This window comes from Mus caroli, unplaced genomic scaffold, assembly GCF_978045245.1.
Source record: "Mus caroli unplaced genomic scaffold, Mus_caroli_1 scaffold_4, whole genome shotgun sequence".
NCBI classification, from domain to species: Eukaryota; Metazoa; Chordata; class Mammalia; order Rodentia; family Muridae; genus Mus; species Mus caroli.
In genome coordinates this window covers 55,734,270-55,760,429 of record NW_028227259.1, presented here as the reverse complement: position 1 = coordinate 55,760,429, position 26,160 = coordinate 55,734,270, and the positions used below count along the sequence as shown (strand labels likewise).

The 26,160-nt window shown below is 45.1% G+C and overlaps 1 protein-coding gene across 1 annotated transcript in view; it reads left to right on the top strand.

Annotated features, from left to right (window-relative positions):
* The window catches only part of Sel1l3 (SEL1L family member 3), a 108,605-nt gene that overhangs the window by 22,588 nt on the left and 59,857 nt on the right, over nt 1–26,160 (top strand). Inside the window, exons 3-9 of the mRNA XM_021162875.2 lie at nt 2,738–2,864; nt 4,794–4,915; nt 5,896–6,011; nt 9,049–9,107; nt 16,037–16,169; nt 18,204–18,336; nt 20,416–20,556. Of these exons, the coding sequence (XP_021018534.1) occupies nt 2,738–2,864; nt 4,794–4,915; nt 5,896–6,011; nt 9,049–9,107; nt 16,037–16,169; nt 18,204–18,336; nt 20,416–20,556 (831 nt within the window). The remainder of the gene's footprint in view (nt 1–2,737; nt 2,865–4,793; nt 4,916–5,895; nt 6,012–9,048; nt 9,108–16,036; nt 16,170–18,203; nt 18,337–20,415; nt 20,557–26,160) is intronic.

The following is a 26,160-nucleotide window of genomic DNA, read 5'->3' as shown; positions in this document are numbered from 1 at the left end:
TTCATTCATCAACAACAAACGATCATTGAATTATGAGGGATCGATTTAGATTTTTCAATCTCTGTCTCTGTCTCTGTCTCTGTCTCTCTCTGTCTCTCTCTGTGTCTCTGTGTCTCTGTCTCTCTCTCTCTCTGTCTCTCTCTCTGTCTCTGTCTCTCTCTCTCTCTCTCTGTCTCTCTCTGTCTCTCTCTCTCTGTCTCTCTCTCTCTCTCTCTCTCTCTGGTGTATGTACACATGTGTGTATACATGGAGGGTAACCTCCTTTATTGCTTTCTGCCCTATTCCTTTGAGATCAGGTCTCTCCCTGAACCCAGCGTTTAAATTTGGGGGGTCAGGCTGGTAGCCAAAAGCTTCAATGATGATCAATACCGGGACTTATAGGCATGCACAAGACCATGGCTGACTTGTTGCATGGTTACCTCAATGTGATTCCAGGTCCTCCTGGTGGACTAGAAAGGATTCTTAACCACTGAACCATCCTTGCAACCCTGTGATTTTTAAACTTTTGGCAGTGCAAATTCATACCTATACAACCATTATGTTTCCCACCTTTAGTACAGGATTAGCCAATCATATGAGCCAACACTTCACTGTAAAATAAATTTTGTGTAAGATTATTTTGTTCAACTTTAGGCTAATGTGCACATTTAAGCACATTTAAGGTAGCTAGGCTAAGCAATAATGATCAGTAGATTAGGGTATTAAGTTCCTTTCTTTGTATTTAATTTTTGCCATTGAAATTGTTTGGGATATAATCCCATCATAAGTCAAGGAACATTTGTCTGACATTCTCAGCAGCCACTGTCAGCTAATGGACTAGCCTATGTGCTCTCCTGTCTCAGATGGATTCTAAACTGTCAGTCTTGCTAATTAGCTTTAATTATAAAGGATGCATAAGATGATACAGAGGAAAAAACACATCAGAACTATTAAGGCTAGAGTTGATAAGAACATATCTAGGCCTTTGATTTTGTCGGGCACCCAAACCCTGTACATTTGCAAAGTTATTTTAGCCATTTTGGTTGAGTCCTTGGCTGTGGGGCACTTGGGTCCTAGGGTGAGCAAACCTTTCTCGAAGCTTCGTTTTCCTGGCGTTTTGTTTCCTTATGTGGTTCCAGCTTCCTGGCACAAAGGTCTGGCCTTTCCTGCTTCTCTCAACACATAGAAAGCCCAGCCAAGGTTGAGCTCAAATCAATCATTTTTGATAAACTATCCATATCCCAAGGACCTCCTTGCAGTATTTCCATTGACAACCTCCACCTCCACACTCAAAACAGACCAGCAAGTCCTCTGTTCCCAAATGGAGCTGAAATTCGTTTCATGATTTAGATGCTTTGAAGCAACTGGCTTGCTTAATCCTATTAAATATATATACAAGGGCTGGAGATTCTAAAAACTGCTTTTGAGATTTTCAGATCATATCAACCTCAAGGTGCTTCTACACTTAGGACAGTTTCTTGTTTCTCTTTGGGAAATGAGCTGAGCTGATTAGTGTCCCAGGCTGAGGATCCTGTGATCTGTACTGATACTGTGTGTGTGATGACTCTTACAGAAACCTGGGTCTTCTCTCCAAGAGACCCAGGAAGAGTAGGCTGTTTCTATCATTGAATTATGGATGTTTAAATCCAAGAGAATTTTAGGAAAGAGAAAGGCATGGCTATTCCTAGGCCAAGTGAATATGGAGAATAGAAATGTATACTTAGCCTTCATTAAAGCAGCAGTTGTTAGATAAAGAACTGGAGAGTCTGATTTTCCCTATACGATCTGTGAAGGACATGCCAGTGCTCTAGCGTCCCGTGTTTGTGGAAAAAAAATGTGGAAGTGAAAGTGCTGATGTCCCACTTGATGATTTGTCGTAAAGATTACTGATAGGACCTTTGAAATGTGCTTATCACACTGCCTGACACACACCAAATGTTAGTTACCATGTTGGCAAACCCTGCCTCTGTTTCCCCTGTCTATACCCTGGCCATAATAATGAGGATTCAACAAGGTAATGCATGTGTGATATGTATAGCAATGACTGTGCCATCAGGAGTTCTGTCAAAGTGAGAACATCTTTGTAACACAAGTCGAAAATGTTTTCCCCCGCGTTAAAGGGCTGTATGCAATGTGGTTAAGAACACACCAGCTGGAGATGGTAACGGGCGGCAGAATGGGCTTGCCTACCTTGTGCAAGGCCTGGGACCCATCTTGAATACGGGTGGATGGATGGATCGATGCCAGAATTTAAACCTTAAAAAAAAAAAAATCTGTCCTTATAGCTTCTGAACTTTGTTTTGTTGTTGTTGTTGTTTTTGTTTTGTTTTGTTTTGTTTTCAAGACAGGGTTTCTCTGTATAGCCCTGGCTGTCCTGGAACTCACTTTGTAGACCAGGCTGGCCTCGAACTCAGAAATCCACCTGCCTCTGCCTCCTGAGTGCTGGGATTAAAGGATGTGCGCCACCACACCCGGCTGCTTCTGAACTTTGTGAATGTAACCTTGGACTTCCCCTCCACAGAATGGGACTGATAACAAAACCTTTCTTTCTAAGATTGTGATGAGAACCAATAAGGACAGTCTTGCTGCTGTGCCTAGCGTGGTAGTTCCCGGCTCAGAGTCTGTGTTCTGCGAATGCTCGCTCGCTCGTTCATCATTTTAGGCTGTTGCTTTAACCATTTGGCGGGAACTGAGGGTGTGAGTTGGGAAGGGGTGCCTCTCTGGAGAGAACCAAAGGTGGCTTCTGTGATGTTTGCAGATGCAGTTGTCCTCCTCAGCTTCCCCTATGCTTCCAGCGGAGAAAACACAGGCATCGTGAAGAAGCTCCAAAATTTCCAGAACAGAGAGCTAGAGGCCACCCGAAGCCAGCGCGTGGACTACCCCATGTAAGGGTGGGCAGGTCGGGGGCTGGTGGGGCGGGCCTGTTTGTATCTGACCACCTGGCAGGCTAGTGAAAGATTTCCTTCTGGGGTTCTGTGCACAAATGCTTAAAGAGAACCCTCCAGTTCCATTAACCAGGAAATGTTAATGTTAGGTGGAAATTATTTCTGCACTTAGGAATCTTCTACTTTCCTTCGTCTTTTTTGGGCTGGTCCCAGAGAGCACGCAGCAAGGTGTTGAAGCTTAGGTCTGCTGAGGCTTCAGGCACAGCCATCCACAACCAGCATAGATTGTACTCATGGCCTTGGCCTGGAACACTGGACGAGTTTGCTAGAGCCCTCGGGGCCTCTGATCTCCTCCACTGACTTCAGCAGAATCCACATCTATTTTTCCTTCTGCTGAGCTGAAGATGCTGGAAATGGCGCCTAGCTCACCTCAGATCAGATGGATTTAGCTGAGTGATTTAATTCTTCCTGTGCTGCTGGCGGTAGAAAGATCTTGAGTCACTCTCCGAGCGTATGTTCTCGCTAAGCTTCCTTGTAATAACTTATCTTCATGAGCTTGCTCAGCTGGGTGGGTCAGGAGGGAAGTCTGTGACACCATCTGTTTGCATAATGTGACACTGACTTCAAGGCCAGCTTACGAAGCCCAGAATATTCTGAAAGAGTTCTTTGGCTGAATCCTCCAAAGAACTGAGGGCCACTGCCACCTTAACCCAGGCTTCAAATTAGCTACTGGGGTCAATGGAAAAAGCAGGATGTGTTTGTTTAATGTCGAGTCACATGTCATACACCAAACCCTCTGATTCCCTGCTCCTTGTCTCTGAACTACTGGTCTCTAGCACAGCCTGTATAGCCTACTAGTGTTCAGCAAGTGTTTCCTGAGTAACTGATATATCATGTATCTTGGCTAAAACTGTCCTAGCTGACTTGGATATTTTATCCTCGTTCCTTAAGTCACAGATGTACAGTTTTTCCCTTTTGTATGTGCATGTGTGTGCATTTTGTTTGCGTGCAGGTAGATGCATGTGTGCATGCATTTGGAGGCCAGGGGTCAACCTTCAGCTGTCCAGGTTGAATTGTCCAACTTGTTTTTGAGGCAGGGTTTCTCACTTGGCAGGATCTTGCCAACTAGGCTAGCCAGTGTGCCTCCCCGGAGTCTCCTGTGTTCCCCCCATACCCCCAACTCCCCCAGAGCTGGGATTACAAGCAAGTACCACTACTCTTGGGTTGCTGAGTTATCAGGTCGTCATGTCTGTAAGGCCAGCACCATCTGAGCCATCTACTCTGCCATAGTGTCTTCTTTTTTTTTTCCTTCCCCCAACTGAAATAGCCCCATGCAGAAATGGAATAATTAAATGAACTGTATCCTATAGGTTGGCTAGAATTGGACTACTGAAGCACCTGGACATGAGAGATAGGACAGCACATTTGTGTCCACATGTCACGTGGGGGGCCATTTGCAGAGCATTACAGTTGGGGCTTTCATCCTTGAAAGAAACAAAATTGCTCAAAAAGCCCTAATTATGGTTTTTCTCCCCCTCTTCTAATCACAGATATTAGAATAGCTCCTTATCACATCACCTCTTATTAAAATCCATATTTTTATTCACTGTCTCGCTTTATCAGCCTCAATCAGGGATTCAGATTGCTGGCATGTGAGCATCTCAGCAAGTCCCCCCAGAACGTTTCGGGAAAGGTAGAGCGTCAGCGGGTTTTGTAGAAAAGAGCTTAACTCCTATCTCTGCAGTTACTATAACTACCTCTTTTGTCTCAAAATCTCAGGCTTTGCAAGCTGATCTCCCCTGATGAACACTAAGGCAAATCCACCCCTTCGTTAGAAAGAAAGCAATTTACTTGGTCATTGTTAACTGTAATTACCTGTTCTTGGATGATATCAATCTGCAGAATTTTCCTTCTGCCTCCCTCCTTTAGGGTCACCATTTCACTGTGGCTTTATTTACTCCATTATTGCGAGGCCAGCCTCTGTGGAATTCTGTACTTTGTTGATTCTAATGAGATGTACGGCACGCCTTCTGTGTTTCTTACGGAAGACGGTGAGTATCAACAGAGCCTAGGAAGGATCTCGTAGTTTCCTTATTCTCTTTCCCCTGGCAGAAGCATCTGTGCGGGATAAGGAAGATATTGTCAGGGCCATGGCGCTAGGAGGTTAAACTGTGCTTTATTTTGCAAGCAGCAGTGGGGATTGAATGTGTATTGTAATTATGCCACTTAGATGTGTAATCCAATAAAACAGGAGTGGGGAAAGAGAGGCTTGTTCCTTCCAGTAACACACACACATACACACACACACACACGCACGCACGCACGCACACGCACGCACACACACACACACACACACAGTTGATTGTTTTGGGTAGACTCAGTCAAGTAATCTTACTAAAAATGATTCTGGAATTATGACATCGGTACAAAGTTGGAAAAAAATAAATTGGAGAGATACGGATGAATTTGGGATTCAGGTTGTTAGACAAAGGTATCTTTGTTTTCATTTGGAAATAGAAATTGAAACTAGAAACTGGGTGTTGTTTATGCAGACAAGACCATAGGGGATCAACAGTGAGCTTCAAATTAAGTAATTTTTTCTCCCCTTAAGGGCTCAGAATAAATACCATATTTACAAAGAAATGTATGTAAAAACACATTTTTGGATGTTGCTCATTTTGTTTTGTTTTGCTTTTCCCTTCCTTTCTCTCTCTCTCTCTCTCTCTCTCTCTCTCTCTCTCTCTCCTTATCAAAGTCTCCCTGTGCAGGAAGAGGGGAACTCATTGTGTAAGGCAAACTGGCCTGGGACTGGAACTCTCGATCCTCCTGCCTCAGCCTCTGGTGCTTGGATTACAAATGTTCACCACACTGCACCTGGCTTGGCTTGGCTTGGCTTCTGTTTAAAGGAAAAGGGAGAATGTGGTTGTCTCATAACTTCTTAGGAAGGGTATTGAGAAAGGATTGCCGCTTTGTACTCGTGAAGTGTTCCTCCCCACTCCAGACACCATGAACCTCTCTTTTTTCATTGCAGGCAGTTTGCACATTCAAATGCATCTCGTCAAAGGAGAAGACCTGGCTGTAAAAACCAAGTTCACCGTCCCGTTGAAGGAGTGGTGCCGACTGGATATCTCGTTCAACGGAGGCCAGGTATCTGTTTCTACTCTGCCTGGAGTCCTAGGGACATCTCTTTTGAGCTACAAAAAAAACAAAAACAAAAACAAAAACAAAAACAAAAAAACCAAAAAAAAAAAAAAAACCCAAAAAAAACATTGTTGCGAAGGCAAAGAGCCACAAAACCTGGGAGGGAATTTGGCGAAGGATGCGCCCTTTACAATTACACACTTGCTAAATTGAACTTTATAGATGGAAGTTTAAATCATAAGACTCTCATCCCATTTAATTAACTTTTAAAGTGCTTCTTTCCACTCTGCGGTGAATGAGTAAATAATATAGCCAGCTCTGTAGCCACAATTATCTGAGTTATTCAGTCCTTCTCCCCTAGGGACATAGGCTTCTTGCACTTAAGTGTCAAAATCACATCGGCCATGTTTACATGGCCTTATTAGATCTACAACTTTTTTTTAAGGGAATTTATTGGCTAGTTCCGCTTAGAAATGATTTGACTGCTTTTGGCAGTTGAAACAATTGCTTACGCTTGGCACTAAACACACTCGTAATAACCAACGCGTATAAGTGATGATTGTGTTGGAAGGGAGGGTCTTTATCTATTCTGTACATAAAACATTGCTCATAACTCTCTCAAACCCCCCATAACAGAGGTTTTTATGGATTGTGGGAAATCTGTTGTTGTAACTGAAGACGATTCCATTTCTCCATTGATGCGATGCCTGCATGCTAGCTTTTTCTGGTTACTTTATTTTCTCATCAGCTTTTCTTATTGATTTGTGATTTTCCTGGAACAAAACTGGAGGAGGCGTTTTGTTTGTCTCGTGCATTAGATAACTCATGGTCCTCCCTTGTGCTTGACGTTCCCATGTTCTGAAGCAAGGGAAAAAAAAATTAATCAGGTCAGCTTTTGCCACCTGCCTGAGAGGACTGCGTGAGATGCTAGCTGGGGATTTTTGTATGTTACTTTTTCCTTAGAAAATCTTCAGTAACATAGCTGAGGTCCACGTTACCCATGCCCGTGTATGTGAGGCACATGCTGCGCCACCAAGACAGGCATCAAATCAGCAGAGCAGCTTCACAGATCTGACGCTGCACCTGCTGTATGGAAGGCACAGGCTCCAGTTACTTATAGACTATTTATGGAAGTCACATTAAGCACGTGAAGAGAAGTCATAAGGCAAGCTTAATTGCCAAATGATTCATATTGATTTCTAGAAGGAAGACAGCGTTCCATGCTGGGATGCTCAGGGAAGCGGTGTTGTACAAGGCTTTTATGTTTGGGCAGAATTTAAATGGAGAAGAAAGGAGCAGGGATTTCTGCTATGATTGGGAAGTTCACAGATGAGCCAAGTTGACTGGGTCTGTTGCTAAAGACTATCCAGAGACAAAAAGTTAGTTCCTCACGGTTTTGAAAGCTCTTACTGGCATCTTGTGGGAGCCCTCTTGCTGTATTACAGCATATATGGTAGCTGGAGAGACTATTCTGGCTGAGGTCACTCTCTTTCTTTTCTTCTTAATTTTTATTATATCTATACACATATACTTAGTTCAGTGTGTATATGTGAGATATATATATATATATATATATATATATATATATATATATATGTAAGTGCAGGAATTTTCATGCCACAGTAATGATATGGAGGTCAGAAGGCAACCTATGGGAGTCAAGTCTCTCCTTCCACCGTGTGGAATGCAACTCAGGTCTTCAGTCTTGGTCCATCTCCCTTTACCCATTAGGCCATCTTTTGGGTCTTTTCTTCTTAGGTAGCTGTTAACCCCATCAAAGAGACTCATCCTCATGGCTTCATATAATATGAATCCTAGAGTTTTCATCTCTACATACCATAAGCATACATGTTTAGGAATTAAATTTCCAATGTATGAACTTGAGGAGCATAGAAAGCTAAAAGAAAAAAAGTTATGACTTTGGAGCTAGAATGTGCAGAAACTTCAATTTGGACTTTAGCTTGCAAGGCAGTAGAGAATCATAGTGTTGAACAACCAAAGGATACAGTTCCTTAGGTAGAGAGAAGAGCTGCATGGTGTAATGTGTGATGTGATGAAGCCACAGAAAGGCAACACATTCTGTGTGTGTGTGTGTGTGTGTGTGTGTGAGAGAGAGAGAGAGAGAGAGAGAGAGAGAGAGAGAGAGAGAGAGAGAGCTCTTTTGCCAGTGGGTTTCAGATACTTCCAGACTTGTCTTTCTTGCTGCCTCCCCTGACTCCTTTGTAGATTTAAACCTCTGGTGGGATTGCCACACTCACTGATCTGATCAAGCAGTCACTTAGAGTGATTGCTAAGAGAGACAGCTGGTTGGGTTCTTTTCTTTCCTCACATGCCCTGTGACTGGTTGGGTTGGTTTCTAGTGGTTTTGTTTGTCTTCCTTAAGCACAGGGTGATCTCTAAGTCTTTGAGACTCTAGAAAGGTCAGGACACCTTTGCTAAACACTTCCTATGGAAGCGCCTGAAAAAAATGTCTCCATGAGTCCCAAGGACTCACACAGTAGTCTTAGCTCTAAGAAGAACCTACTTGAGACAACACAGAACATCATGAGCAAGACATTGTCCTCACAGAAACGAGGGTGATGACTCTTGCTGCTTATAGGAAGGGCGGCGGCGGGATCAACGGGCAGTGAAGACCATAGAGCATCAGGCTTCTCTCCCCTACCATGGCTCTGGTAAAATCAATAAAACTTCTAAGCCTACTTGTCCTGTCAGGTGTACTTCCTTGTCTTCTTCACAAGAAGTTTGGAAGCACAGACAGACACAGCCAGTCAACCTCTGGCTTAAAGTCTGGAAGCATAAAAAACCCACTGGCAGAAATTGCATTGTAGATATTTTTAGACACAGCATCCAGTCATTTGGGGAGAGCTAAATTTATTAAGTCTTAAAATATACACAGGGCTAGTAAACTGTTAATTTTATTTTTGTAGAAATTAATCAGGAGAAGGACAAGCACATTTCACGAGTAATTTATACCAAGGATCATATATATTTATAGCGTGGGGTGTGCGGCCTTATCTGACCTGTATATTTCTCTCCGATGTAGATAGTGGTCACTGCCAGCATTGGATGGGACTTGAAGAGCTACCATAATCAGACCATTAGGTAAGTGTTATTTTCATCCACAAGAAGTCTGTTGTAGGGCTAAGGAGTCTCCCTGTGGTCGCTTTCAACCCTAAGAGTATTCTGCATACCTCATTCAGCTTTTCCAAGTCAGACTTTGTTGTTATTTTGTTCTTGGTTTTACATCTTATTTCCCACCTACCCCCTCATGTGTGTGTGCACCGCACATGCATGTCTACAGATGCTATGGTGTACGCATAGAGGTTAGCCACCATAGACATGTGGATGTCAGAGGTCAAACTGCAGGAGTTGGTTCTCCCCTTCCACCATATAGGCTCCGGGGAACAAACTGAAGTTGTCAGGCTTGGTGGCCAGTGCCAGAACCCACTGAAGAATCTCTAGGTCCAAGCTAGGCTTTGAGTTTATAACAGTCATCCATTCTTCCTGCAACCAATATATATATATATATATATATATATATATATATATATATATTACTAAGCAAGGGAAAGTCGTCAATCCCTTTTCCAAATCTCACCATAAATTCTTCCTTCATGGCACTTCATAATTTATTTTCTTTGAGAATTATCTTCTACGAAGGATTCCAAAGAAAATAAATCTAAGCATTAATGCTGCTCATTGAGAACGGCTGGAAACTTTGGTGTCGTGTAGAGCATAAAAGGAGACAGTCTTCATATTTATGTTCATAATCTAGATTTGAAATGTGCGCAGCTATTGATACCAGTGCAGCTTTTCATCCCTCTGTAGCAGTCTATATAGCATTTGCAGAAGCTGAGAGCTGGAGCCCTTGCCTTGTGCTGTGTTGATTTCTAATTTGCTCCGAGATCTGCACGTAATAGTGGGTTTTATAGCATCAAGCAGACAGTCTTCATTAGGTATTTGGGAAACCCCATCAGAGCTGGATATCAGATTCCCTCAGGAACTGGCTATTGAGCGAACCAGAACAGAGAGGGAGCAAGGTGGGTAGAGAAGCCATAGGCTTCTTTAACCATTCTGTAGAATGTAAATCTCACAGATTTCTAGTGGGCTCCAGGAGTTTAGAGCAACTCTTGGTTTTTGTTTGTTTTTGTTTTTGCTGTGTGTGTGTGTGTGTGTGTGTGTGTGTGTGTTAAAGGAATAGGGTTTTCTAGAAAGGCTAAAGATGTATCATTGCTTAGCTGCCATGAGGTCAAGAGTGGGTCGTAGCTGTATGGAAGCGTAGAGAATGAGGCTAGGGGTGAAGCGGAAGTCTTAAAGTGTGCCAAAATCGGAAGCATCCAACACAGGCAGGTTTTCTTTATGGAAGTTGCTACTGTGACTAAATCAAGGGATAGAGAAGTCCGGCAGGATCTGAGACTTCTTTGGAAATCTGTTCTGTGCAGTGAGCCCTAGATATTAAGGGTTATCTCAAGAGGTAAGTTAAAAGTAGTACTCCCCTACTCTCAGGCCCCACCTACTCCGGCCCCAGGGCATTCTAACAAGTGAATGGATTTCAAAAGTAACTTTTCATTTCTCACATGATGGCTTCCTTTTCTACAAAACCCCAAATCCCGGAGGCCAACACAAATGAATGTAGACAGGTCACAGCATGAGGGAGTGGGGGCTGGCATTCCTCATATGCCACTACATCATAGGAGTGACAGCAGCTCAATACTAGCCAGAACCCAGTACCAAAAACAAGAGGGGCTGTGGCAACAGAACTTCATCTTCTCTGTTCTTCAGCCTCTGTGGTGTTAGCAAGGCCACCCTCCAGGTGCTAGGAGAGGTGGGCAGGACATTCTTCTAGGTCCTGGTGTGATGTCCCTGTGTGGCTGCCCCTTTGCAATGCCTCTTTTGGATAAAGCTGGCCCTGTGCATTGGGAGCCTTCCCTGGTGATGGTGGGGTAGGGAGGCAACTCAACTCAAGAGTGATAAAAAAAAAAAGACATTTTGATTCAATTTTTTTTAAATGAACGCAAAAATAAACCTATGAGCAGGGTACCAGACTTCTATAAAGACAGGACCGATATGAACATGGACCAGGTCTGATCGGGAGGTTTGAACTAGTTCAGTATCCCAGGTAGAGCATCCAACAAGTGATACCCTGTCCTACTAGCCCCGGCCCTGAGTATTCTTCATTGCCAGTCTGGGATGTAAACCAGAGCCCTACTTTTACAGCAATGCAAGCCATGGAAGCAAACAACATCACGTTGGCTGCAGGCTTCCTGGTTGGGTTGTGAAGATTCTAAGGACACCGCTAGCCCTCTTGTCTGCTCTTGAAATGTGAATGTAGTATTGACTTTACTCTATGAAGGTTAGGGCAGTATGACAGGAACAGAAATTAAGTGTTTAGCAACTTGTGCTGGCAAAGTAAGTGCCTATAAGTGACTTTTGGTGACAGGAATACCTTCTGGTTACATCCATCTGTCCATGCATCTATCTGTCTGTCCATCTCATACTTATTGAGCATATTTCACATTCCCGATACAGGGTTTGATTCTAGAGGTGGGAGAAGATTAAAAAGAGGGAATGTGGTCTCTACTTCCAGGAAACTGGGGGAAAAATCCAATAAAGGAGAATTGTTCAGTAGAAAAAAATTTCACAAATAAATTTAAAGATACCGGCTATCAGAAACGCTAGAAAGAAATGGATAAAGTGGCTTGAGAGACTCAGAGCTTAGATTAGGTCCTGAGGAATTGACCCCAGACAAAAACAATGACCAGAGGTGAAGAGTCCTCAAGTCTCTTCTAGAAAAAAAAGTCTGGCTATCTCCTAATTCTGAGAAGGGCCTATCTAACAATGTCAGTCAATCTTCTGAGCTCCAGTGCTCTTGGTAATAAACCAGGGCCCTTTATGTCCAGATAAGAGGAAAGACAGTTTTCCAGAGTGTCTGAGGTTTTCCAAAGAGACTAGTCCGAGCTCTGGCAGAGTCTAGCTCAGACTTCATGTCAGGGAAATTGATGACCATCAAACTGGGCACAGTACAGGGTTCTCTTACAATGTTGTACAAATGCTGAGAATTTCAGAGGAGAAAAATGTGGAAACATACTGTCGAGATTGCGATGGAGACCAAGATAGATGTGTCGGTGATGGTTGATAATGATGGCCGTTCAAAAGTTACTGGGCAGTGACATAGAGACCAAGTAATTTGTTATTGGGTGGGGGAAGAAAGGGAACCAGGAAAAACAAGGGCCTTTATCTTAAGCATCTTATGCTAACTAAAAAACCATACAGTAGTTCCCATTATTCAGGAGTTCACTTTCCATGCTTTGTCTTATACACAGTCAGCAGAGGCCCAAAAGTATTCAATAGAAAACTGCACAAGTAAACACTGTCTACATTTTAAAGTGCATGCTGTTCTGAGTAGCAGGATGAAGGCTTTTGTTCTGTGCATTGTCCTTGGTTGTGCATCCATGCAGTGGGCGTTACCTGCCTGTTATATAACCGGGTCTTCAGTTATCCTGTCAAGGCACCAGTGTTCATAGTATCCTCTCTCCACTTAAGCATTTCCCAAAGCACAAGAGTAGTGATGCTGGAAACTGAGACTCCCGGAGGAGCTGTTAGATGCTTCTCCGAAGTATCATCTCACTCACACAGAACGGATGAGCACAGCGCTGAAAGAGACTTCGAGGGGAGACCGCATTTGCATATGCTCATCATAGTATGCAGCCCAAATTGCTCTTCTTTGTCCTTTACCGTGTGGAGTTTATTAATTAAAGCTTATCATAGGTGTGAAGATACAGGGGCAGGAAGCCAGCAGAGGTGGGGTTTGGAGCAGTAAAAGGTTTCAGTCGTTGGCAGGGGTTTTGGGGCTGCAGCCCCTGAGTGAATAAGGACTATGATTGGGAGCTGCTGTATAAGTTTTCATCAAACTTTCTAAACAGGGCCTTCCTCTGCTCTGAAAATTGGAGTTTGCTATCATCTTTTTTGCAGAAAACACCCACAATTTGTTTTCTTCCTTCCCAAACAGGAGGAAAGAAAGAAGACACTTACTTGTAAAACAATTTGAGCCTCAAGCTCTTATAGACTTCTTCAGTCTTTCATAATTATTTATTATAATTCCACCCCTAAAATAACTTTCCTTTATTGAATCTACTCAAAGTAGTTATGAATTTGCATACAAGTATGGGTTTTTGGTTCTGTGTGTGTGTGTGTGTATGTGTGTGTTATTAGAGATTGCATATATAGGGTCTTGCATGCCAGGCCCACACTCTACCACTGAGCCTTTGTTGTTTTATTTTGAGACAGAGTTTCACGATGTTGTCTAGAACAGTCTTGAACTTTTGGTCCTTCTAACTCATCTCCCTGAGTAGCTGGACTTACAGACTCAGCTTAACTTGCCTGGAATGGAAGGAGCTGTCTTTTCCCCCAGTTCTATTTTAATAGATTATATATTCAGGTCCATGCTGGGATTGCAATGAACATAGAGCTGGCAGCATTTTATCTAGAAATGAATACAACTTAGCAAGTGTGTGCCTCAGATGGTGGGAGCTGATGTCCTGCAGTGAGATGAGTATTCACACCTGTAGCCAGCAGCCATGGCATCTACCCTGTGCCCCACACTGTCCTGAGTGCTTTATGTATTAACTGTTGAGGATCCACAAATCTTAAACCTAAACGCTCAAAGTCAAGCAAGGTCTGAGTGCCACGTCAGATTTTAGAGCGTTTTAGATGTTCAAGACATTTCTGATTTCAGAGGATTGGGGATTTCGAAGTTCCCTCATTCTGGATGTTCAACCAGTTGTGCACAGACTGGAATATCCCAAGCCCTCTGAAATCTGCAACATTTTGAAGCATTTGGCCATTCAAGCAGTAGTCCAGTCAACCCTCACAACAACACTATAAATAGACATTGTTATTTTCATGTTTACAGGGGCGGGGGAAGGGACGAGGGTTCCAGACAGCCTCTACTACGGAGTACCCCTAGCCTATCGTGAGCACCAATAGAGTTGCAGAGAGCTGGGGACCTCGAGCAGACTGATTCAGAATAAAGCTGCTCGTCCACTCAGCACCAAGCACTCTCAGGAGAGTTAGAACATTCCAGTCTTTCCAAGGTCCTGAAAAACAGGGTCTGTTCTGCAATTACAGTTACTAACTTTGTGGTCTCTCTTGATTAAAAAGGAAGGAGAGAGGGAGGGGTAGGGAGGGAAAATGAGAGAGAGAGAGAGAGAGAGAGAGAGAGAGAGAGAGAGAGAGAGAGAGAGAGAACACGTCATCTACCCTAGTCCATCGAGGCTGAGACTCTGAAAAGATAAAAAAAAAAAAGGAAGACCTTCTCTTCCATATGTGTTGCATGTGCTTAAGTGAATTAATTTCTTGTGGCAGTGGTATGCACACACACACACACATACACACTCACACACACACACACAAGCCCAATTCCCATGCTCTCCAGCCTCCTTCCTGACCAGGTATACCTGCTAGGGAACAGGGTCTTGCTCAGAGGCAGGCAGTTCATCTCTGTCCTGGAATAACCCCGGGCTGCCTTGGCTTCCCTGAGCCACCTGTCAGGAGCTTGCTGCCCCCCTGGCTCCTGACTTCCTCGACTGCCTGGCTTCTGGCAGCCTGCCTGTCATTTTGTTCTCTCTTCTTGGATTTCCATCTGCCCTCTCTGCCCATGGCTCTCTCCTCTTTGCCTGGCTTCTCACTTGACTTGTCTCAAGTCTTACCTACCCTGCTGCTCACATATGCTCTGGTCACACGGTCACCTAGTCCTAGTTTGGTTTCAGAATAGGTAATGAGTGTACGTGGTTTTCCAAATCAACACTAAGGAAGAGAAAAGATTAAAAACAAAGATATAGCCAAGCCTTGCCTCCAGCTCTCCGGATTTACTCCAGCCTCTACCTCGTGCCCTATGGGAAAATCATTTCGTTAGTTTATTGAATATATTTCACAGTTTGTGAAAATACAAAAATATCTGCTTACTGTCTCTACACAAATAGAAACTCTTCTCTCTTTCTCTCTCCCTCCTCCCCACCTCTCTCTCTCTCTTTCTCTCTCTTTCTCTCTCTCTCTCTCACACACACACACACACAGAGTTTCATGTGGCTTACACTGGCCTTGAACTCACAGTAGCTGAGGGTGACCTTGACTTTCTCACTTACTTCCTCTTCCTCTTGAGTGCTGGGAGTATAGATTATACCTAGTTTATGTGGTACTAGGGTGCAAACCCAGGGCTTTGTGTATGTACCAAGTGAGCCATCTCCCTAGCCCCCACATCTTCATTTTTAAAGTTAGCAGCACATTTTTTTCCTCCAGGTTTGCCCCCTTTATAATTTACGTAGTAAATAAAGTTTTGCCTGAGGCTGGCCATTCCTCATGAGTAGACACCTGGGGTTTTCTGATCTTGAATACAAATAACACTGCAAGAAGCACTTTGTGCCCTTTATATACAGCACCTGCTTCATCCCTGTCTCCTTCCGCTGCTTCCAGCCCCTCCCAGCAATCTGGACTTGTGGCAGGCACATCACCTGCTTCTTCCCTCTTGTATCTGGCCATGACCTTTGGCCTTGCCGTAGATACCTCCTGCTCAATGAATTTAACTTCTCATCCTTATCAAACAGCTTAAAATTTAAGTTTCTCCTTAATCTGCTTTCTGCTTGCCTTTTAGAACAAATATTTCCCAGTATTTCCACCCCACCGATTCTAAACACTATCACAAACAGTAGTAGATATTAGGTGTTTACCTGGGACCACAGTACATCAAATCCTAACAGTTCACTAAGTGGGGAACTGTCATTTTACAAAGGACAATAGCCTTCAGGGCTTAGACAGTTGGGACAAGGTGACACAGCTGCTGAGGCAGAGCAAGGATCTATCTCTTCCAGGGCCACCTGACCCTGCAGCGGGTTTAAATGCTGCAAACCAGACTGAGAGGCCTGTGGCAACTCGAGTTAGGTCAAGGGGTCTGGGGATGTCCATGACAGAGTCTCTTTGAAGATAACCAGGTCCCAGTCCCCAGGGCTGCCTCAATCTTTTGTGTACCTCTCTAGCTTCCGTGAAGACTTCTATTATAACGACACAGCTGGCTACTTCATTATTGGAGGGAGCAGGTATGTGGCCGGCATCGAAGGGTTTTTTGGACCGGTGAAATACTATCGCCTCCGCAGCCTACACCCGGCACAGGTGAGCCTTGGGGATCAAGATGTTTGCCAGGAGTGTGTGTGTGACAGTGGGCCACTGGGAGCAGGAAACACAGTGTAAACAAAAGATTTACCCAAGCGGACTGAACCCTGCGTGGGCTCAGCCACCAAACATAATTAATATTGAGGCTTCCCCTGAGCCAGCCCAATAATAGATTTCTGTTACCGTGCGGTTCATTTAGTACTCATAAAATGGGAACCATTTACTTCCTCTGTTTTAATAACTACTAGCTTAATTATAGAGTAGATTTTTATCAGGCTGTTGCCTATCCAGTGATTAAGCTAATGAAAGGAGAGAATCTTAGTTATTTGGTAAAGCTTCTTTTCTACGCTATTATTTAAAGTATCAGAAGAAGCCATACTCCAGCAAATTAAAGCCCCGTGCCAGCCAATCTTTCACTCATCCTCACAGAAGCCCTGCCTCAGCTCATGCTGGATGGGAGAGCCACAGAGAGCCATATTCAGGAGGGCTTTGGACCCCGAGGCAATTTACTGTACCCAGGACGCACATCCTAACATGCCCACGGAGGACTACTGCAGCCATTCCAGTAAAGGACTCCCGGCTTCCTACCATGCAGCCTCAGAACAGTGCCTTCTCATCCCTGCTAAGGAGATGGAGGATCCCACCAGATGCCTGAGAGAGAGTTGTCCTCTCATTCCCTTGACCCCGTGGAGTTCAGGCAAAGACACAAGAACCAGTAGGAAGCCTGATTCCCTCCCTCCCTTTGAGATAACTAGGAAAAGAAAAATCACAGATCCACTTGAGCAGTAAATGCTTTAGAGTGCCTACTGCATGCCAGACCGGAGCAGAGAGGAGAAGCAAGAAAGATGGGTTAGGCTGAGCTTCAAACATTCCACTGCTCCGGCATGTAATGGTGGTGCACACCGGTAATGCCAGTGGTCGGCAGTTCAGGGCAAAAAACGACCAAAAGCTCAAGGTCAAGTTGGATCAGCCTGGGACATAGGAAACCCTGTATCACAAAAACAAAACAAAAATATTTTTTTGGTACTGGGGCTCAAATACCTTTGAGCTTTCTTTCAGCTTTAGACTCTTTCCTTTCTTAAAAACATTAAAAAAAATTGGGGGGCGGGGGGCGGACAGGTTTTTCACAAAGTTGTCCAGGCTAGCCTTGAACTCACTCTGGAGTTCAGACATGCTTTGAACTTTTGATCTTCTTGGCTTAGGCTACTGACTAGTTGTAATTACAGATGGATGTCAACAGACCCAGCTTTAAACGATGTTTTGAAGATAACTCTGATTAATAGAATGAACAGCACACACACATACATACATGTATTCATATATGAAAATAAAAATAATTTTACTAAGAATACCTCCTCCGTCTCCTCTAATGTGCTCTAAAGCTTTGGATCCTTCGGTATAAAAAACAAAAGAAACCACTGCTGGTTATGACCCAGTGAGCCCATCTCGTGAACCTCTCTTGGGTCCAGACATGCATTTGAAAACACAGAGTTAAGATTAATTCCCCCAGTCCCAAGAGGCTTGCTCTTTGGGACTTTGGCCCAGTTCACTTACTAGGCCACATGACACGAGTTAATTTCCACAAACTTGGGCTCACCAAGGTACATGGGTGCATCTGGCCACCGTTGAGGCTGCAGGGAGTTATGCTTTGGAGCAGTGGCCCTTCATTGGCTCCTGCAGACTGAGGCTGCTGCAAAGCAGAAGGAAACAGAAGGAGGGCTTCAGGTGGCGGGCACAGCTTGGGTAGAATTAACATTTGGAAATGGAGATGAGTGCAGTTTTCTAGGGACTACACGTGGAGGGGACAGGTCTCCACTGACGTGGAAGAAGCTTTGCAGATGAGAAGGTAGCACACAGGACGCTGGACTGGCCTGCCTCGAATTGATCCAAAGGGCACTGGTTTGCATATCCAGGTGGGATGGTAGCTGGTGATGTCATCGAAGGAACTCAGACAGCTGAACACACCTCTGGAGGTACTAGCCAGAGGACATTTGATGATGATTGAAGTTCATGCAATTTCTTACCCTCCTGCAGGTTCTTAATCCCTTCCTTGAGAAGGAACTGGCTGAACAAATCAAGCTATACTATGAACGGTGTACTGAGGTCCAGGATATAATATCCTCGTATGCGGCAACAGTCCAGGTTGGGGGTGAGAGGCGAGAGACGTGTAAGTAAGGAGCTCTGGAGGGCATATTTAAGCTTTGCATTTGCATTGACATGTTTAGCTTTGCTTGGGGTGAGGGAACTAAAATAGAAACATCCCATGAACCTCTCAGCCCAGATACCAGCAGGATCAGGTGTAACTCGAGGCTTCCAAAGACAGATGGGGACCAGTGTGTGCATTCTGCCTTGATCCTTACCCCACCAAACCCCTCAAAGCACCAGTAACCGCCATGAACAAAAACTGGTGGAAGCTCCCGCCATACCTGATCAATCTTATTTAAGAATACAAAGGAACCTTGCCTGGCGTTCTTTCTACCTAGAAGGCATGTCTAAAAGAAAAGAAAAGAGAATGCATTGGAAAATATAAATTAATCACTAGAAATTATTGTACACATCAGTGTGCTTTTGTCTTGGACCATTAATATCTGAACAGTGACTTTGCTGTCTGGGGCCCTGTTTTATTCTTAATCCCTTAGATCAGCTCAGGGAGGCACCAGTAAATCTGGCAAAGGAACGAATCTCAAACAGACTGCATTCGCAGGGCTCAAGTGGCCCAGACTCTCCTTTCTCACCCAGGGTGTGGACGGAGCTGAGTCCTGTCTGGTCTCCTAGGGTCCCAGCTTTTCTCCTAGAAAAGCCAGCCTTATATGCCAACCTGTTTGGTGGCATCAGGGAGAGTCTCCTAAACTTGTAAATTTTTCTGTGCTTCAGATATCCATGTTTGATGTGGTGACACGGCAGTTAGTCACATATGTTCCTTCTGGAAGATAAATTCCTGTGGGGTATTTGTCATCATCAAGAGCTAGTTCAGTATCTCAATCTTGCCTTGTGTAGCTCATCCCCCCTCCCCCCCTCAAGGGAGCTTCCAGTTCCAGGCTAGGGAAGGAGGGGTCCGTAGATGGACCTAAGTCATGCCCCAGTCTGACAGGGTCACATAGTGGTGGGAGTGGTGGCTGGTCAATCTCATATCAGGCTGAAGAGGTAGCTAGGTATGTAAAGGCATCTACTACCAAGCCTGACAGCCTCAATTCAATCCCTGGGATCCGTATGATGGAAAAGGAGAACTGACTTCTCAGAGTAGCCCTGTGATCTCGACTTGAGCCGTGTAGAACAGACAGGATCCCCCATCCTAAACAAAAATCCAATTTAAAAACAGATGATCTTGCACTGAGATGGCTCAGTTGGTAAAGTATTTTGCAAGCATGAGGGCCTGAGTTCCGTGCCGAGAACCCGTATAAAAAGGCTGGATATGATGTCACTCACCCGAAATCCCAGTGCTAAGGAGATGGAGACTAAGGCTTGCTGGTCAGCCAGGCTAGCCTCACTGACAGCTAGCTGGGCTAGCTCCAAGACGATGAGGAACCACACCTCAAAGGCTAAAGGATGTTTCTGAGAATGACATACACCAAAGGCTGTCCCCTGGCCTCTCTGTGCATGTGCACATGTAGATGCATGCCCACACACGTGTGTCCCCTCACCATATACATGCAGGTACAGAAAATATAAAAGAATACGCTCTCCTAATCTCCAGCTGCGCTTAATGCTCGCTAAATCATACCAAGACAAGATGCTGCCAGGAGAGGGGGCAGACACACAGGAATAGTAATGTCCCAAAGAGGAAACTCATTTGGATCATTCACACAGCACTGGAAGTGAGACCTTGAGTCAAAAAGCCAGCCCTCTATGCCGACCTGTTTGGTGGCATCAGGGAGAGTCTCCTAAAGTCTCTAACTGCCTCACCTCCTTGGGAGCTCTAGGGCCTTGTTCTTCAAAACACAAGCCAGAAAAAAAAAATGGCCTAGATTATTGGGCCTCCTGGGGGCAAGTCAGAGGGCAGCTGCTCATTCTGTAGAATTAGACAACAGCCATCAGCATCCTTGGCGCATTTCTCTTGGACTTACTTCCAAATGCTGCCCCCAAGGCAGAGGTGTCATGGCCGGTTTCAAATTCCCGAAAGACCCACGCCAAATCCAGGCATATGAAGCCTGCCCTCCCATCCCACGTTCCCCTGAGGAAGGAGAGCTTTTAGAGGGATAAGGTCATTGCCACTCCTGAGGGAGTGATGTCTTCTGCTTCTGTGTAGGTGACTTCCATAACTCCTACCTGGACCTCAAGCGCAAGTATGGGAGAGCTGAGGTGTGCAGAGGCTTGCCCTGGGAGAAGGAACTGAGAGACAGGCACCCCAGCTTGTTCCAGAGCCTGCTGCAGATGGACCTGCTGACCGGTAACTGAGCCTCTGCCTGGGGTTTGGAGCTAGCTAGAAAGGCACATTGTTTTTATGTCTACTCACTCTCCCTTGGTGATTTATGCCTTAATGTTATTTTTAACCCTAGTGTTCTAGTTTAATTTCAGATTTAAATTCTGCCCTTGTGTGTCCACAGCGCTGAATATATCTGTGCACATTTCCAAAAACTTAAATTTAGGGATCACTCAAGCGATGCTTTATCTAAAGCCAGGGCTACATAACGGACAGGCCGCCGCCAGAGTTGGCCTCCAAATGGAGTTAGTTTGCAAAATGCCTTTCTGTGTATTTGAAAAGAATTTCATTATCGGTATCTAAAAACTTTCAGAAAAATGCAAATTTCTAGCTTTACTTGGGAAAAAAAATTAAAGGTGCAGCTGCCCTGGACCTGTTCCTATAGTAAGCGATCTCAGAGGGGAGGCCAGGGCCAGGCATTTTCTGTCTGCCCAAGGTCCCTCTTCTCTGGTTTTTGCCTCCTACCATGTACTGTCATAGATGGTTAGATGTCATCTAACCCTTAGGCATTTGAACTTGAGCCTCCTGACTTGACATTTCAGTGTCATCTCAGATTTGAAGGTCCTTCCTGGACACTGATGGCTTCTTCTTAGGCCCAATGCACTTTGTATTTGCTTAGTTACGTACACACTGTAGGGCCTCCAGGAGATTTTTGAAGCCATGCCTGTTAGAAACAGGAGCTGGTCACAAGGGAAAGCACACGGAACAGGTACGTGTGTCAAGGGATCAAAAAGCTCATTGTGTGCCTGGCTTGGGAAAATGACCTTCGGCGAATGGCCCTGTCCCAAGGCGTGGACTTTCTTTATACGCTGACCCTGCCCATCCGGGAAGATATTTGATCTTTTGTTCTTTAATATTGACTAAGGAAAGACTCAGTCACTTATCTGAGTCAGATGGCAGGAGGTTCCCCACTCTTGAGTGATGGGCTTAAGAACAAAGATAAATTGTAAGTTGTTTTAATAAAAGCCATGGAAGTGAAGGCACCGAGGCAGGAGTGGGCACTGGAGTCAGGGCAGAGGCAGGGAGGAGGGACAGCAGGATATGCTAAGGGATAGGAAACCAGTGTTGACCAAGGGGCTCAGCCAAAACTTAGTCGCCAGCTGTAATCTGTGTGGCTTTCCCTTTTAGTTAGAGGGTTTCAAGCTGTAGGCAGAGTGTAACCAGAGGACTCTCTGATGTTACAATGACAGCAGTTGGGGACAGGGAGGTGACACTAGAAGAGTGTGGAGCAGGGAGGGGATTACAAAGTCCTGGAAGAAAGGGAGGAGGTCTGAGTAGGACAGAGTGATGGAGACAGAGCCAAGGGGTATGACAAAGGTGGCCCTGCAGCACCCATGACTGCTAGGTGGTCTGTGACACTGTGGTCTCTGGGGCTGGGTGACCTGCTTCCACTTCATTTCACACTCAGTTACTGTGTGATCTTAAGCAAGTGCTTGTTCTTGCTGAGCCCTGGTTTCCTCGTCTACACAACGAGTGGGGTGGTCGTGATGGTGTTGATGGTGATGGTGGTGATGGTGATAGTGTTGGTGATGGTGGTGGAGGTGGTAGTGATGGCGTTGATAGTGGTGACGGTGATAGTGGAAGGGGTGTTGTTGTTGGTGATGGTGATAGTGGAGATGGTGATGGTGGGGATGAAGGTAATGGTAGTGGAGGAGGAAGAGGTGGAAGAGGAGGAAGAGGAGGAAGGAGAGGAGGAGGAGGAGGTGGAGGTGGTGGTATTGGGAGACTCCTAGGACAATCCTTTCTTCCTGGTTCAGTGAGCTGACATGTATATGAAACACTGTGGGTGGGAGTGGGGATGTAGTTAAGTGGTGGAGCGCCTGCCTAGAGTGAGCACTGAAGAAAAGTCATTCAGAACGCAGCCCTTTGGAGAAACATCTCTCCTCTTCAAAGCTGTACTCCTTTGGGCTGCAAGGGTCTTTGTTTCGGGGTCCTCCTGTGAACATCTGCTGGATGTTCCTCTCTATCCATTAATACTAACCGTGCCCCCCTCCTCTCCTCCAAGACACCACTAGACATTGACCACTCCCTGTGTCCCCAGGAAACCCGTTCACCCCAACTGCTACGATGACTGAGAAGAGACAGCTCAGGTTTTCCCTGAGCCCCTATGAGATGGTGGGGTTGCCCCACTCCTAAAAAGATCTAAGGAGAGGGTGCATACAGAAAGTTGAGGAGTTTAAACGGAACTTCCCACCACATCTACCAAAACTCGTGTCTGTGATTTCTGGTCATAGTTAAATATAGTTTCACTGTTGTGGGGGAGAATCCAGTCATTTTCCCAATACGTTCTTTTTAAAGAAAATACTCTCAATACAAATGTTTTCATGTTATTTTTACAGCTCAAGGTTTTGTTTTGTTTGAATCTAGGACTATTTTATTCTCCACGGAGGCCTGGAAATAGAATCAAATGAAAAACTCAAATCACGAGCTTGCAGGACAAGCTAGATCTAGCACGTCCCACGGGCCAAGGCCAGGCTGTGGAACTGATAGAAATCAGAACTGAGTCCCACCACCCCCAAAGCCAGATGTTCAACATTAGGACTTACTATGCCAGACTTGCCAGTCAAATGCAGAATTCAGGCTAAATGAGATCACCAGGAAGTAATGCCCCCAAGCTCTGTACCTCTCCCTAACCATGGCCTTGGCCTTCTTAGGGCACACAGCCCCTGCTTATCCCCAACTGTCTCTCAGAGCAGGGAGATTCAGGAGCGGAAAGGAAGGTATATTCCTGGAGCTGGCGCCCTAGTCTGCCAGAGGCATCTCCTTTTCTAGGTTGCATTGGAAGGGCCCAGAAGCCACCTGCAGCAGCCCGGTACACATATCATCAAATTCTTCTCTGATGGTATGGTGTTCTTGCTTGGGTCTATAATAGCATCATCTGGCTAACCCAAGAGAGAGAAACTGGTGTCATATCTCATACCCAGCTTCCTAACAAATGAGAAAAATGCAGAAAACTTGATTTTGAAAATTGAAGGTAGAAAATCAATTTGCATATCTATTGAACCTTTTCTCTGGTTCCTTATCCAAAGAACAGCCATAAGGCTGTTATGCCTGTGTGTCTGGTTTCTGGAATACCACTTCTGGCAAGGCCATCCTTCTGCTAGTCTGCATGTCTGGCTAGCCCCAGAATGGTCCTCGAGACCCATTTGTAGAAAGTGCGTCTGCATTCTCTCTGCTGTCGTCCTGGCACGTCTTGCCGCATTGACCAGTGGACTAGATTAGACCTCCCTTCACTGTGGTTTGAATGTGACTTGTCCACCAAGAGTTCATGTGTTAGAAGCTTGGTCACTAGTGTGGCATTATTATAGGAGGAAAGGGAAGGCTCAAGAGATGGGAGTCAGGGTCTGGAAAAGTGGCTGAACAAGCACGAGGAGCTGCATTTAAATTCCTACCACCCAGATGAGGTGATGCATGGCTATAATGCAGGTGCTGGAGAGGCAGAGGATCCAGGAGGATCCAGGAAGCTGGCTGAATTGGTGAGGTCCAGGTTTGGAAAATGTCACAGTCTCAGATTTAAGGCCAAGAGAAATCAAAGCACCTTTGGTTTCCACTCATGTACATATACATATGTATGCGGCACACCCGTGTCTCTCAGACACTACAGGCACGTTACTCAGAAGGGATCATGGCTGTTCTCATGGGACCTCTGATCATTAAAGAGGTCGAGTTATTGTAAGAGTGAGGCCAGACAGGGACTCTCTCCCTCCACTCTGGTTTGGCCAGGTGGAATCTCTCACTTGCACAAGCTCCCACCCCCACCCCAGGACCAAGCTCATGCTAGCAACACCCCTTTGAGCTTCCGGAGCCCTGCCTTGAACCAAACCTCTTTTCAAAAAAGAAAAAAAATACCCCCCTCAAGCATTTCACTTACAGTAATACAGAACACATGAATACATGCAAATGATGGCATTTCCCACATCTGAGGAAAGTTATGAAAGTGGATCGAGCGGCAGATGCTCCACGCTCGGATCTCTTTCTGTAGGACTGGAATAGGCACCAAAGACAAGGCTTTTGCCTAGTGTATTCTTAACTCCCTTCCAATTGTTCATCCCTTTATTCATGAAACAGGTATTGGCTGAGTGCCCTCCGTGAGCCAGAACAGAACAAAAAAAAAAAAAAAAAGGGAAGGCTGTTCATTTGTTTTTCTCTCTGCACGTGAGTGCTGTGTGTTTGTGGCTGTCCATGACACATGGGCACATGTGGAGGTCAGAAAACAACTTTGTGAGATGAGACGTTCCCTTCCACCTTTACGTGGGCTCTAGGGAGCCAACTCTGATCACCTTACCTACCCCCTGAGCCGTCTTGCCTGCCCAGGTTTTGATTAGCCAAGATGTTTTTATTTTCTTACTCTGGCGTTTGATCCCAGGGCCTGTGTGTGCTAAGCAAACATGCCAGCACTGAGTCACATCCCCAGCAAGGCTGTGTTTTAACAAGAGTTAGTCGGGCCAAAAGAAAAGATAAACAACAGGTTCCTTTATATCTTCAGAGAAATTAGTTTATGGAATTAGTATCCCTGTTTTTTATCATCATCATCATCATCATCATCATCATTATGTGTATGTGTGTGTGTTGCCTACAATATGGATATCACATGCATGCCTGGTACCCAGGGAGGTCAGAAGAGGGCATTGGATCCCTTGGAACTGAAGTTGTGGACATCTGTGAGCCACCACTAGGTGCTGGAAACCAAACCCAGGTCCTCTGGAAGAGCAAGCAGAGTTCCTAACCATTGAGCCATCTATCTCTCCAGCTCTCTATTTTCTCTTTTAAAACAGAGAGGACAAGGACATTTTTGATTCCTTTTTTCCTTGGAAGCATCTCCTCATGTATATGGCCAACCTTCTGCTGCCTGGCGGATGCACATACACATCTCAGACTTGAGAGTGAATCCCCACCCCACCCCCACCCCCTACACACACTGAGATCTCAGACGCCACATCTGCTTCCCTGTCGAAGCCAGCAGTCCAAAGGAAAGAGGAAACTTTGCAGGGGTGGAGGAGCTTCTGTTGTATCAGCAAATGAGATGAGCATAGAGCAGTCTGTATGTCCCCACCTAGAGGGGTCGGCTGCTGTTCATACCTTAACCCTTTGAGGGCTGCTGTGTCAATATGCTTAATATAAGAACCGCCATTTTGACTATTTCTTTATCGTACAGCTCAGTATTGTTAGGAGCGCGTGCATCAGATCACCGACACTCTTCATATCTTGAAAAACTGAAATTATACACTTGTTCTAAAAAATTCCCGTCTGTTGTGCTCCAGAGCCTGAAAACCACCATTCTACTCTCTGTTACTGTGAGCGTCACTGTTTCAAATGGCCCCTAGATGTAGAACCATCCAGCTTTTGGTTGTTGCTTTATTGCACTTAACACGATGTCCTCACCCATGGCATAGCCTGCATCAAAATCCCCTTCCCTTCTTAACGATGAGCATTGCATTGTGTGTCCTGGCCATGTTTGACATATCCATTCGCGCACTGATGGACACTTGGGTCCCTCCGACTCCTTGTCTATTGGGAGGGATGCTGCTTTGAACGTGGGGATGCAAGTGCCTTTCTGTAGCCGTGTTTGCT